General features: G+C 35.0%; 1 protein-coding gene across 1 annotated transcript; it reads right to left on the minus strand.

Moving 5' to 3' along the window:
* Positions 1 to 776: 776 nt before the first annotated feature.
* On the minus strand, positions 777 to 14,397 carry LOC145315533 (monocarboxylate transporter 4-like). The gene is made up of 11 exons (XM_080155514.1): positions 14,323 to 14,397; positions 12,626 to 12,740; positions 10,550 to 10,660; positions 9,750 to 9,876; positions 9,011 to 9,106; positions 8,422 to 8,546; positions 7,166 to 7,283; positions 6,078 to 6,186; positions 5,099 to 5,289; positions 1,317 to 1,430; positions 777 to 960 (listed from the first exon to the last, which is right to left on the minus strand). Exons 1-11 carry the CDS (start codon positions 14,395 to 14,397, stop codon positions 777 to 779), a joined length of 1,365 nt encoding a protein of 454 aa, XP_080011640.1.
* Positions 14,398 to 14,646: the final 249 nt, after the last annotated feature.

Genomic DNA, 14,646 nt, shown 5'->3' on the forward strand with positions numbered 1-14,646 from the left:
AATGGAACATAACAGGATTCCAAAAAAGTGCTTAGGATGGAACCCCACCACTGGTAAACGTAAACAGGGACGATCAAAAATGAACTGGAGGCAGAGCACTGAAAAGACCTCATTAATTTAGAATTAACATGGGGAGAAGCTGAAAAACATGCCAAGGACAGGACATCATGGAGGAATAGGGTGGCCGTATTTTCTGGACTACAGAGTCCAAAAGAGAGACGCGCCTGAACTGAACTGATTATAACAGGAGAAAAATTGTCGTCAATTCAGGTTGCTAACATGGATATCGTTTAAGTTCGCTCATGCAGTAGGAGGGGATGGGATGGGGGTAAAGAGTGATCTTTATTTTAGCCAGCTACAAGTTTCACTTTAATAGAGTACATGATAATCAGGTGTAAGATGACAAAGGAAAAATTGTCACGATTTAGGTTGCTTACATGGATATTATTTATTGGTCAGTTCGCTCATCCATTAGGGGGGGAGGTGATGGGGTAAATGGAGGGAAAGAGGGATAGTTATTTTAGCCAGCTACAAGTTGGGGGTATAGTCCCTTTAGTAGCAACGCCTCTTAAGGGGCGTTTCGTCGGTTTTTTTATAGTAGCTTTTGATAGGTTATTATAGGTTAGGTTAAGTTAGGTTGGGTGATTGCCCCACAAGTTTAGAGCCCCCAGCAGGGTCTAGACATAGGAGAAAAGCTACTGTGAAAATGAAAATACGACAAAACGCCCCTTAAGAGGCGTTGCTACGAAAGGGACTATAACTCAAGTTTTAGTTTATCAGAGTACATGATAACCTGGTGTAAGATCCAAGTAATAATATATCCATTCCTGGGAGGTTGCATCCAGGCTGGCGGCGGAGGATTTCCTGGTCCTGAAAGCTGGCAACAAGGACAGGATGCCTGCACTGCACACCAAGCTCAGGCAGGTGAAGACATATCCGTAGTTGTGGGCAAACTTCTCACTAAAGTTATTGGTGCTTTCTTATAAAATGACTATTGAACTTAGTCACTTTCCTTATATCGACCCCTGCGGGACTACCAAGGCACTTTCAGGGAAAAAATCAAATTGATACATACGTCATTTGAGAGAATATATGCCAAAAAAAGCAACTAATTAATTACTCGACCTTTGGCTGAGAGTCCTAACTCTAGACTAATTAATAAAGCTATTTATGAGCAATGGACTTTTAGATACAATAACTATCATTGTCACAGGTCTGACATAGCAACAGAATAATAATAATACTTTTTCTTACAGAGGACTCAAACACCTTCCAGAAGACGGGCTCAAAGCACCTTACTTCGTGTTCTAAATTACCTTATCGAGATATTGATTAGAATACCACAGCAGAGTGTGCCGCACTGAAGAGTGTTGATGATTGATATTGCCCACGGAAAAAGACGACATTTCATCTTATCATAGATATACATTCTAAAAGCAATAAATGAACACGAGCAATTCACTTTAAAGCAATAGGGGACACGAGCTAAATGTGGGGGCCCTTTGCTAATTTCCAATGGGGTCTTTCAATATCAGCCAAAAGCGTCGGAAATTAAAACACAGCCGAATCCAAACAAAAGAAGAGGTAACAATTTGCTAGCAGACGAAAAGGGTCTCCAACACTAGGGCCAGGTAGTTGTCTGGATTATACATCTATAACTATATATTTATTCAATTGACAAAAGTAGCCATTTGTACATTTGTGTACTTTAGACCTAAAAGTAGTATTTGACAATTAAATTCAATTGTAATATCATTGATTTCTTACATAAATCCGGTGAGGAGAGGGACATGAGATTGTTAATTATATTGGTATCCAAAGTTTCATAAACACCAAATCTTCGATGTCTCAAGAACTTTGGGTACTCTATTAAGTTTTGATTGGTTGCTTTTAGGTATTATTTATAGAAGGGTAATTTTGCTTATCTTAATTGAGGGCATACATTAATCTATAATCCCTTAATATCTCTGTTAGAAAATGGAATTTTTGTACTTTTGACTTAAACAAAGTGCTTGATGACTTTAGTTAATTTTGTTACTGTTTGTCTATGCTATTAAATTATATTAAAACGAATGCGAAGAATTTAACAATTCATTATTATTTAGATAAACTTTTTAAAAGCGAAGCTTTTCTATAATTAGGGTCGGTCCATCCGTCCGTCCGTAACGGATAGTTTTTTTCGTTAACTTAGGCATGTTAGAATTGTCCTATCGATTTAAAACTTTGTATGGTGATTCATTTAGTAATTAGGTACGATTTAGAAAGCGTAGCAACTCTATAATTATTACCAGGAATGTCCGTAAGTCCATTTTAAACATGTCGATTGTTTTACTTTTTTATCAACAAATTTTAATGTGATCTAATCATCCGATTGATCTGATTTTTGGTATATTAATTCCTGGGACAACACAGTATAAAGTTATAAGCGAAGCAACTCTATAATCAAGTCCTAAAAATGTAAGTATGTTCATAAACGTTATCCTGTATCTAGCAGTTTTTCAACAAATTTACTTACAATTTTGCTTTGACTCTTATACATTTATATTTTGATTATTCAGTTCTAACACTATACAAATGTTAATGTCCGTTTGTCCTACCGTTTCAGTGCTTGGCTTTTATGGATGTTGTCATCCTTGTTTATTCAACACTTTTCTCATATGTATTTTATCCGTATATCAAAATAATAACAGGATCTGGAGCATAGGATCTTGCTAACTGTTTTATGAATTTTTACTCATTTACAGTGAAGCTTCCTATAGGTCCAGGAAAGATTTATTACAATTATGGGGGAGGGTAAACATACCCTCTTATGAGAAATAGCCCCTGGAAATAAATGTAGAAACTAAAATTTAAAGTGGAAGTTCGATACCCTCCCCCACTTTATTTCCATCAAATGCCGCTAGAGGCCTCTAGTGCTGTATGTGCTGTTATTCCTTACCTAAATGTTAAATTGAAAGCCCCGCAGCAGATTCCATAAGACCAGAGTGCCACCTTCTCTAGCAGTTCATTCTTCAAATTTCCTAAACATAAATAAATTGTTGACAGACACTTAGTAAGCCGAGATTGTTACCAAGTTTAAGGGCATTTTACTATTAAAGCACTTCTTTTAAAGGTTTAGTAAAATAAATCTTTCAGAAATATTTCTTAAAAGTCTGAATAAAACTGTTTTGAATATGTACTGTCAAATAGGACTCTGAGAAAAAGTCCAAATAAATACAATACAAATGACATATGATAGGCCAGTATTCATTTTACCATTGATAAATTACAATGCAATGTAGGGAACAGTCCCTTTTGTGGCAACGCCCCTTAAGGGGCGATTCGTCGTATTTTTAAAATGGATTTTATAGGTTATTTTAGGTTAGGTTATATTGAGTTAGATAATTCCCCACAAGGTTAGGCAATTGGCCCCGCATGGTTAGAGCCCCCCCCCCCCCCGCAAGGGCTAGAAATAGGAGAAAAGCTACTGTGAAAGAATCGCCCCTTAAGGTGCGTTGCCACGAAAGGGACTATACCCACAATGTATACTGGCCATTGGTCCTTTGTATTGTATGCCGTCATTTTTTATTAGGCACTATAAGGTGCTTCAAAGCCCTATCGAAAACTTTACACTAAAACACGTACTTTGCTTGCTTGCTTCAATAGCAAAGCTACTCTATTTAATAAATATACAGGTTGTCAAATGATTCACAAAAACTAATTATCATTGTCTTGAAATTTCAATAATAACCTATTTTTCTTGGTTAATTTAGAAGGTCATTGCTATCATCAAAATAATGGTCCTTGTTATATTTTTAACTAGTTGCTTCGCCCCTAGCATCTAGGTAAAGGCGGAGGAGGACAAGAAAATAGCTTCTCTGTAAAGTACAACCCATTCGTTCCAGTAATTTCCGAGTTCTTTAGCATTAGACAAAAAATTCCTACTACTTTATATTATACTAACGGCTTCGCTCCTAGCTTCTAGGGGCTTTGCTCCAATAGGTGATTAAAAAAAAATTTAAGTACCACTGGTGTTACAACAACCACATTTTCAAAAAAGGGGGGGGGGGGACATTTTTTCAGTTTTAGGGGGGTTGGGGTTGATCCACCTCCAAGGAAAATTACCTAAAACCACCACAGGACCAGTATGTATATTCCCTGAATAGTAGAATCCGATCGTTTCAGTGGTTACCGAGATCTTAAGGGACAGACGGACAGACATCATTCTACTTTGTATTATAGATAAAAATGGTTAAATAAATTACTCTACTTACTTGGAATAAAAAGTATAGAAGAAAGTCCACACAAAACTCTACTTACTTGGAATAAAAAGTAGAGAAGAAAGTCCACACAAAACTCTACTTACTTGGAATAAAAAGTATAGAAGAAAGTCCACACAAAACTCTACTTACTTGGAATAAAAAGTATAGAAGAAAGTCCACACAAAACTCTACTTACTTGGAATAAAAAGTATAGAAGAAAGTCCACACAAAACTCTACTTACTTGGAATAAAAAGTAGAGAAGAAAGTCCACACAAAACCAACAAACATTGACATAATATGAACTTTCTTATCCTAGAAAATTTTTATGTCTAAAATAAAAAAATGAAAGAAGTACACTTCTTAGTAAGGGGAATGGGGGGGAGGGGGAGAATAGACCTTCTCCTGTCAATCATAATTTGAAATGAATATTTTTTAGGGGTTATTTCTCTTAGAAGCTTCACTAAATGTATTGGAGAACCGAATCGGTTTTGCTGTTGGCGAGATCCTTATCTACAGAGTGACACACATCCTTTTACTTTTATCTATGGACCATGTTGCATTTGATATTATGTATAGTATAATATTAGTTAATAATTAAATCTATAAGTTAAATAAAAAATTTAAGTAAAATAATAGTGAAAGAAGGGGTTAAATAAAAGTATGTTCATGGGGTGGAGACCCTGTGCTGACTTTCTATTGGGTCTTTGAATATCAGCCAAGAGAGTAAAAATATAAACAAAGTCAAGTCGCTACAAAAGAGAAAAAAGTAATTTGCTAGCAGACGAAAAAGGTCTCTTCCACTGGAAACAGGTATTTGACTGGGTTATACATTTATTACTTTAAAAATAATACTAACTTTGCCAGGATGAATATAAATCCCAGTGTATTTCCAACACATAGGGCCAGGCCAAGTTGACCGCTGGTATTAGTCCGCAGGAATGTCTCCAGAAATACAGGAACTAAAAGGCCAAATCCAGAAGTGAACGCTGTTGCCGCCAGTAGTTTAAATGAGTTGCTTTTAAACATGGTTGTGTTGAAAAATGGAGCCTTAAAAAAGATTTGTTCAAAAATTACTTTTTATATTTCAATTCAACAAAATTTACTCCCCCCGCTCCCTATGGTATTTTGAAATATAAGTGGTGGAGGTTAGTTTTTGTTTGTTTATTACTTTAGATCAATTAAGGATAAGTTATATTGGGTACTGATTTGCCTCACAGAGTTGGGTATGCATTTTTAGGCCTCGCGGGTTTTGCTCCCCTAGACGGTTAGCCAAGGAGTAAAACGTTAACCCCATCCACTCATTTTAATTTAATTCAAAATAGGGGGGAGGGTCTGAGCGCTCAACCGGCCACTTGTGGGAGAGCACCTTTTAGTCATAAAATAGTTTAGATTTTTGCAATTGAAAGAAATGAACATTAAATGTGACTAGAATATGAGTATAATAATGTCGCATACATTGTTTATCTGTTTAACTCAAATATAGACAATAATTATCATATTGTTAAAGATTGCATATAATGATATACACTAACATTTATTTCAGTTATGAATTATAGAACACTATTTTCTTGTTAATTGAAACCCATGGTTGGAGAAGATATTGGGCTGTTTATTAAACTAGTCCCCAAATTTTTATAACGTTTACTTATTCGTAAACTTATACTTTGGGGACATTTAATAAATTTTTATTGGTTGGTTCATAAAATTGAGTGGCCAAACGTTTCAACCACTAAATGTATTATACAGAAGGGGTAATTTTGTGCATCATCATTGGGGATATACATCAATTTTAAGGCCATTGTCTTATCCCTTTAGATCCCTGATTAAAACCCCACCTTTGGCTTAACTTGGCTGTTTTTATCATCTTTCTTTGCTTTAATATTTCTTCTCTGGTTTTTAAGATGTAGTATTGCTCTTCTTTGAGGATGGTACAGGGATGCTGATCTAAACATTTTAAAGATGTAGTATTGCTCTTCTCTGAGGATGGTACAGGGATGCTGATCTAAACATTTTTAGGATGTAGTATTGCTCTTCTCTGAGGATGGTACAGGGATGCTGATCTAAACATTTTTAGGATGTAGTATTGCTCTTCTCTGAGGATGGTACAGGGATGCTGATCTAAACATTTTTAATATGTAGTATTGGTCTTCTCTGAGGATGGTACAGGGATGCTGATCTAAACATTTTTAGGATGTAGTATTGCTCTTCTCTGAAGATGATACAGGGATGCTGATCTAAACATTTTTAGGATGTAGTATTGCTCTTCTCTGAGGATGGTACAGGGATGCTGATCTAAACATTTTAAAGATGTAGTATTGCTCTTCTTTGAGGATGGTACAGGGATGCTGATCTAAACATTTTTAAGATGTAGTATTGCTCTTCTCTGAGGATGGTACAGGGATGCTGATCTAAACATTTTTAGGATGTAGTATTGCTCTTCTCTGAAGATGGTACAGGGATGCTGATCTAAACATTTTTAGGATGTAGTATTGCTCTTCTCTGAGGATGGTACAGGGATGCTGATCTAAACATTTTAAAGATGTAGTATTGCTCTTCTTTGAGGATGGTACAGGGATGCTGATCTAAACATTTTTAAGATGTAGTATTGCTCTTCTCTGAGGATGGTACAAGGATGCTGATCTAAACATTGTTAATCTCGGGGATTTTCTATGATTATGGTCGGTCCGTCCGTTCGTACGTCCGTCCAAACGGTTAATTTAGACACGCTAGAGTCATAACAATTTGAAACTTTGCATGATTATTTCTATAACAGTTAGGTACAATTTAGGAAGTATAGGAACTCTGAAAGTCCGTACGTTCATGTAAAACATGAATTTTCAGCTTTTTTGTTTATATTAAAATAAATATTGATAGCTAAAAAGTGTTTGTTTTATGTATTAACAAAATGAAGCTGTTACTTTACCTGTAAAACATTCCACATATTGAGACGATGACCATTTGTGCAGCGATAACCTGGAGGGTACGCCTCCAGCCAATATGATTCAGGTAGATGGGTACAACTTCATGGTATATCATCATCCCTAGATAAATAAATAAATCAGTGTAAAACTGAAGCTTAATTTGCATTTCTTGTGTTTAAGCACGGGTGTTGAATTTTACCTATTTAAGGGTAGATTTATTGCCCGATTTATCTATAATACAAAGTAGCTTGATGTCTGTCCGCCCGTCCGTCCGTCTGTCTATCCGTCCGTCCGTCTGTCTATCCGTCCGTCTGAAGCTTAAGATCTCAGTAACCACTGAACCGATTGGATTCTACTCTTCAGGGTATATACCTATTGGTCCTGTGGTGGTTTTAAGCTATTTTCTTGGGGGGTGGGACACCCCCAACCCCCTCAAAAATGAAAATTTCCTCCCCCCCCAAAAAAAAATTTCATATTTTTTTCTAATTTTAATGTTTTTTATGTTTTTATATATTTTTATAAATTTTTATATTTTTTTATACTTTTTATATTTTCAATTATTTTCCTTCTTTTAAATTTCTTTTCTTCTTTTAAACTTTGTTTTATCAAATTCAAAAAGATTGTGAAAACTTCCTTCTCCTGTGGGCGAAGCCCCAAAAAGACTAATGGCAAAGAAATTTTAAAAAACAATAAAAAAAAAGAAAAATTTCAAAGGTTTTAAATAATATAAATCAATATAAAAAGTTATAAGGAGTTATAAAATGTTATAAAGAGTTATAAGATGATATAAAGAGTAATAAAATGTTATAAAATACAAAAAATATCTAAAAATATGTAAACAAAATTTTTTAAATTCTCCCCTGAACCTTCAGAAATAAAGCCCTTAGAGGCTAGGGGCGAAGCCGCTAGTAATTAAAAATAGTCTAGCATATCTGTAAATATTTTAAACTCTTTAATTATTGTCATAACACTTTTTAAGCAGAGTCTTCAGCATCTACACAGATTCATAGAAAATTAGTACGTTAAGCTCTGGAAAGTGTCATGTGTGACGTCATAAAAATACGTCTAAAAGGGAGGGATGATAGGAGAAGTGGGAAAGGAAAGCCATAAAAAAGATATGGATAATAGACATATCTTTATGTCGTCACACATGACCCTTTCTTGCGCTTCTACTACGTTCCCTCTTTCAATTAAAAAATTTTTTTAAATGGCGGCTTATTAAAAGTCGTCTTCCAATCCAAAATATTGATTGATTTACCTACACCCACAGCAAACTGTGAAATAAACTCAACGTACAGTCTTCTCTTCTTGAAATACTGGGCCAACATAATAGGTCCACTCACTCGGACAAAACACAAACCAACTCCCACAAACAAGGTCTCACTAAAACAAGGATTCTAGGGCAAAAATTTCAAAATCAATTGGTTAGCCTCGAATTTTGATTGGAGATACGGAAAGCCTCATGCGTGACGTCATAAACATACGTCTGAAAAGGAAGAATAATAGGAGAAGTAGGAAAGAAAACCCCTGGAAAAAGATGGATTTAAATGTATTTTTATGACGTCACATATGACACTTTCCGTATCTCCAATTTGATTTTCTAAGTCTTACATAGTTCTTGTACATGTTAGGCTAGCCTAAGCGACATTTTAAAATTTTGCCTAAAGTTCGCACAGCAATAACAAGCTTGAAAGATTGTTCATGAAAAAGAAAAGTAAACTGTAATTCAAATATATAAAAAAAAATCTTATGAAACATTATGTATATATCGCAAATCTTTTTTTTACATGTATTGTCCAATATAAAAACTGAAGTAATTGAAGAGTAGCCGGGCTTCTAAAACTTACCTTATAAAGAGTTGGTGAAGTTGAGTGGCAAAGGACATGAACAAGGATCCCAACGCCAACAGCAGCCCCGCCAGTACTGCCATCAACCTCGCTGACCTTTATATATTGGGTATGGGGGTGGGGTATGTTTTCTTGAGGCATTGTAACTTATCTTCTCCATCCATAAGTTATATTGCCTAAAATCTGCCGTTGAACATTTTTAAACTCCCCCCAGTTAGGGCTATATTTGAAAAACTTTTTAAAATTTGCATCTCCTTCCTCCCCAACTAGCTTTACTCAGAAAGTATGAGAACCCACTTTTTTCCCAAACCACCCTGCCTATTTGTATACCAATTGATATATCATTACTTGGATATGTACTCTGATAAAGTGATGCTCACAGCTGGCTAAATAACGATACCCCCATCCACCGCTTTAGCCTATCCCCTTCCCTCTTACGAACTGACCATAAATGAGTTCCATACAAGCAAGCTAAATTTACGACAAATTTTCCCTTGGTAATATATCAACGTATATCCTATATCAATTTTGTATACCTATTTTTGCACAGACTTGTGACAGGACAATCTATGAAGCTGGATACAATGAATGGAGATATCAACAGAGCCACAGATTCATATTTTATTTGGACTCTTTGTATTGAAAATTAGTACGATCATACCTCTCGTATAGATCGTAACAATGTTGAGTATACGATAAAGGATTTAGTATCGGACGAATAGATTGCTGGGTTGCATACCTATTTTTGCACAGACTTGTGACAGGACAATCTACCAGGCTGGAGACAAGGACAGGTGATATCCACAGGGTCACAGCTGAGTACATGTCAGGCGTGTACATCAACATCAGAGGCTTTGATAGGACATCTGTAAAATAGTCTTTATGACAAGTTTTATTAAACCCATTATGATATCCGCGGAAAGCTGTCTATAATACGATGCCATAAATAACTAGAATAAATTCATCAAGCTCTTGGTTTAAGTCAAAAGTAGTCTTTAAAACATAACAAGAATAATCGTAATCGTTGGCGTTATCCTCTTAAAAGAACTAAAAGGTCCAGTGGTCATATAATATCTTAAAAGACAGACAGACACTGACAGTCAAACAAACATCCTACTACTTACATTTTCTAAAGATACCTGAAGCACTAAAAACAAAACCAAGAGAAAGTATGGAAGTAATGAAGAAAGAAACCAGGATGACATACAAATATAATAAAAGACAGACAGACAGTCATACAAACATCCTACCACTTACATTTTCTAAAAATACCTGAAGCACTGAAAACAAAACCATGAGAAAGTGTGGAGGCAATGAAGAAAGAAACCAGGATGAGATAGAAATATAATAAGAGACATACAGACAGTCAAACAAACATCCTACTACTTATATTTTCTAAAGATACCTGAAGCACCGAAAACAAAACCATGAGAAAGTATGGAAGTAATGAAGAAAGAAACCAGGATGACATTAGAAATATAATAAAAGACAGACAGACAGTCATACAAACATCCTACTACTTACATTTTCTAAAAATACCTGAAGCACTGAAAACAAAACCATGAGAAAGTGTGGAGGCAATGAAGAAAGAAACCAGGATGACATATCCCCACCCTCCTTCGGGGTAGTACTGCCGAAATATTACTGAACCTAAGATAAAAAAAACTAATTTATTTGAATTATCAATATTTCTTAGTGTTTGTTTAATAAATCTTTGATTTTTAGCCAATAAAATAAAATGTTATCAATAAATTATGGTGAAATGATAATTCTTTTTGCTTATTCTGATGAATTGACATACTGGGAAATTTAGTAATAGACTAACTGCACAAGGGTATTAGATTTAAATAGACTTGTAGACGTTGTTGTAATTTGAAGTTGCCATATTGTATAGCATTTAAATCATACTAGATCTTTACAAGATTAAATGTTAAATTGAATCCTATAAATAAAATATTCTTTCTCTCAAAGTTCCTAACGAGCACTGAAACTCCCTCCCCTTATTTGATCTAAAGTAATGAACAAATAATTGAAAAACAATCCTACCCGACTTAATTTAATTAATAATGGTATCACAGTGCCTTCGAAGGTGCTTTGACTTTAGTGTCAGAACCTAAATTGGGACATAGTGCATTTCATTACCCTAGGTTAGGTAACTTCATTTCACTTTTCAATAAAATCTAAAATGCAGCGGTTTTTGAGAAAATTAGATTTAAAAATTTCAAGTTCAATTTTCACCCACTAGGAGTTACCGCATAATCATGACAAGAAAAGCAAAGATTATTTATTTAAAATTTTGAACAACTTTGCTTTTATAAAGTCAGTCATAAAACCTCTCTATATATGATTTATTTAAGGCTGAATTTCCGTGACCTTGGCAAAGCAATTGATAAAAATGGCCATTAATTAACTCACTTCAGGAGTGGTTTTTGAAGAACTTTATAAAAGCAAAGTTGTTCAAAATTTTAAATAAATAATCTTTGCTTTTCTTGTCATGATTATGCGGTAACTCCTAGTGGGTGAAAATTGAACTTGAAATTTTCAAATTTAATTTTCTCAAAAACCGCTGCATTTTAGATTTTATTGAAAAGTGAAATGAAGTTACCTAACCTAGGGTAATGAAATGCACTATGTCCCAATTTAGGTTCTGACACTAAAGTCAAAGCACCTTCGAAGGTACTGTGGTATATAAGATTTTAGGCTCAACAAGACTCTTTGTGGGTAAACGCAAAATAAATTTAAAAGGATTACCTTGATTTCTTCCAGCTAACATCAGGTCTTTTCCCATTTCTACTCTGTATGGTTTCCTACAAAACCCTCAAGTTAAAATTTTTGATATTTTATAAGGTTTCTTGATTTTTTTATGTGTGTTTATTGTATGTAATAGGTGTAAACAGTCAGGGATCTAAAGGGATAAGACAATGGCCGATAAATTAATGAACATTCCCAATAATTGGATAAAAAATTCTGTAGATTACAATAATGGTTGAAACGTTCGGACACTTAACTTAATGAACCAACCAATTAGAATTCAATAAAAGTCCCCGAAGTTGTTGAGCCAACAAATAAGAAAACATTATTTTAAAACTTTGGGGACTTGTGTAATAAACAGCCCAATGTCTCCTTCCCCTTTAAACGTCCCCAAAGTTTCATAAATTTGTTCTTTGTCTCAAATGTATTATCAAAATTTCAAACATGCAACTTTCCTGATTTCTTTGATGTTCGAACATTTTTTACACATAAATCCAGGATCTAAATAAAATAACTTTTAATCTACCGTTTTTAATTATTAGAAACTAACGGCTATGCCTCTAGAGGAACTTAAGGGGTGAGGGGGTTGAAGAGTGAAACCACCTCCCCACTTTCAATTTTAGTTTTAAAGAGAATTTTTTTTTTTTGGGGGGGGTCAGGAACGATTTCTTCTTATCTGTAGGTCTTCTTTTGTAGGTTAAAATTATGCGCGAGCATAATCTACACGTGCCACTGTTTGGCCGTTAGCAGCCTTTAAAGTTAATCGTTTGAGTTTAAAGTTTGAGATAATCGTTACCAGGAACATTTCACCGTGAACTGCACTAGATCCGAATTAATTATTCCAGCAAAAACTAAATTTTATACCTGGAGCTTTTTTATCCTCTTGATTGGTATCATCAGTATCAACTCCAAGGAAAACTCCATCCGTTTGCTGGATGAAACAAAATAAACCTGCAACACCAAGCTCCTGTGGACCTTTCTAAATTAGGATATAATAGTTATTTACCGTGTCTTATTACAGACAGCTTTCCGCGGATATTAAAATTAAATATTAGAAGAACAAAACCAGTTTTGAAGCCCCTAGGGGCCGATTATTGATATTTGTGGCAACTCAAAGGAAAACTCCATTAGTTTGCTGGATGAAACAAAATAAACCTGGAACTCCAAGTAAATTATCAGATAATCAACGTATATTTCTTGCATAAACAAAACTTTTGCATTTTATAAAACTAGCGGCTTCGCCCCTAGCCTTTGGGGGGGTTGGGATTTTTTTTTTTTTGGGGGGGGGGGGGTTAGTCGACTCACTATTTTAATTCTAAAAATAATTTTTTTTTTTTTGGGGGGGGGGTATTTTTCATTTTATTGGGGGGTTGGTTGGGGTGTTCCACCCCACAAGAAAATAGTTATAAACCTTCCCGGGACCTATGAGAAGCTATTGTAAAGGAGAACCCGATCGGTTCAGCGGTTAGCAAGATCCTTCGCTACAAACAAACAGACAAAAAGACAGACAGACATCGTTCTACTTTGTATTATAGATAAAATCCTGAAATAAATTAAATCATTTCCTATAAAGGGTCTATGATTAAATGATAGCGAAGCTTTTCTATTACGAGGTTCGTTTCGTCCTACGTAACGGATTGCTCATATCATTAATTTAGGCATGTTATAATTGTCCTATCGTTTTCAAACTTTGAATAATTATTCCGAAAAAATAAAGTAGGATTAGAACGCGTAGCAACTCTGTAATCATTTTATCATACCAAAATACTAAAATATTCTCTAGTAGTACATCCTGATATGAAATACAGGTGTTCAAGTCACTTTCAGGTTCCAGGTATGATCCTGCAGGTCCTGATCCTCCAGGTCTCCAGAAATCTTTAAAAGGCTCCTGTGGCCGCAATTTTTGACTTAGAGACTTCAAATCTTAAACATAAGCTTTTCTTATATGTCTACGTAACGTATTAAAATTTCATAAAGATCCGCCGCCGTTTTCCCGACGACCGCCGACTGCGGCGGCTGGCAGCTGCCAAGTACAGCTGCGGCCGCTGAAATTTATATTTTGATATTTCTAATGTAAAATTTAAATAAAGATAAACATTTTCAGGAAAAAAATTGTTCTTCTAGCTTCAAAAATAAGAAAATTACAGCCGTTTGAAATTTTTAAGTAAAAAAAAAGACCTAAAAACAAAGGTTGTTAAATAAAAGGGTGAAGGAAGCGAAAATTGACTTAGACTTATAAAAGGTCGGAAATTTATTATCAAACAGGGGACTTGTTCTCTAGCTCTAATAGGAACTGAGATAATATGGGGGGGAGGGCGTTGAACGCCCCCCTCCCCCCCGACCGATTAAGGTGCGTCAAGGGGCCCGACTGTAAAGGGTTAATATTACAGGAATTTTGTAATTTTCAGCTAACTAAGTATTGACAATCTACAAGTTTTAATGGTCGTTTGCGCTACCGCCTAATTTTGTACCTTCGTTTTTATGGATATTGTCATCATTACCTTTGGTTGTCTCAAAAACTGGTGAAGCATTTTTTGACACCTCATTGGCTTCTTATTTACCTGTTTCTGATTCTTTCCTGCTATTTCATAATCTAGTAGGTCTGGCATGGAACAATATCTTTTAGTTACAAACATTTTGGGATCCTATGTTATAAAGTAGTAAGTTTTTTTTGTCCGTAGCTCAAGATCTCTGAAATTTCCGGTCCCAATAGATTGTACTTTTCAGAGAATCTTTAAAATTATATTTGGGTGGTTTTAAGCTATTTTTATCCCCCTCCACCCACCTCTCCAAGAGGCTAGAGGCGAAGTAACTAGTCCTATTCCAAAAAACAGTAAATTGTGAGTATATCCAGAAATTTTTCTGATAAATACAAAATTTTCAGG

The sequence above is a fragment of the Acartia tonsa genome, chromosome 4 (assembly GCF_053477335.1).
Source record: "Acartia tonsa isolate MP-2025a chromosome 4, ASM5347733v1, whole genome shotgun sequence".
NCBI classification, from domain to species: domain Eukaryota; kingdom Metazoa; phylum Arthropoda; class Copepoda; order Calanoida; family Acartiidae; genus Acartia; species Acartia tonsa.

Excerpts from the sequence above, each read along its gene's own strand:
- LOC145315533 (XM_080155514.1), bottom strand. The coding sequence starts at position 14,397 with ATGTTTGTAACTAAAAGATATTGTTCCATGCCAGACCTACTAGATTAT. Across the intron at positions 7,284-8,421 it reads ACAGTTTGCTGTGGGTGTAG|GGATGATGATATACCATGAA; the intron begins GTAAATCAATCA and ends TTATTTATCTAG. Across the intron at positions 1,431-5,098 it reads TTTATATTCATCCTGGCAAA|AATGTATATCTATGATAAGA; the intron begins GTTAGTATTATT and ends TATTGCTTTTAG.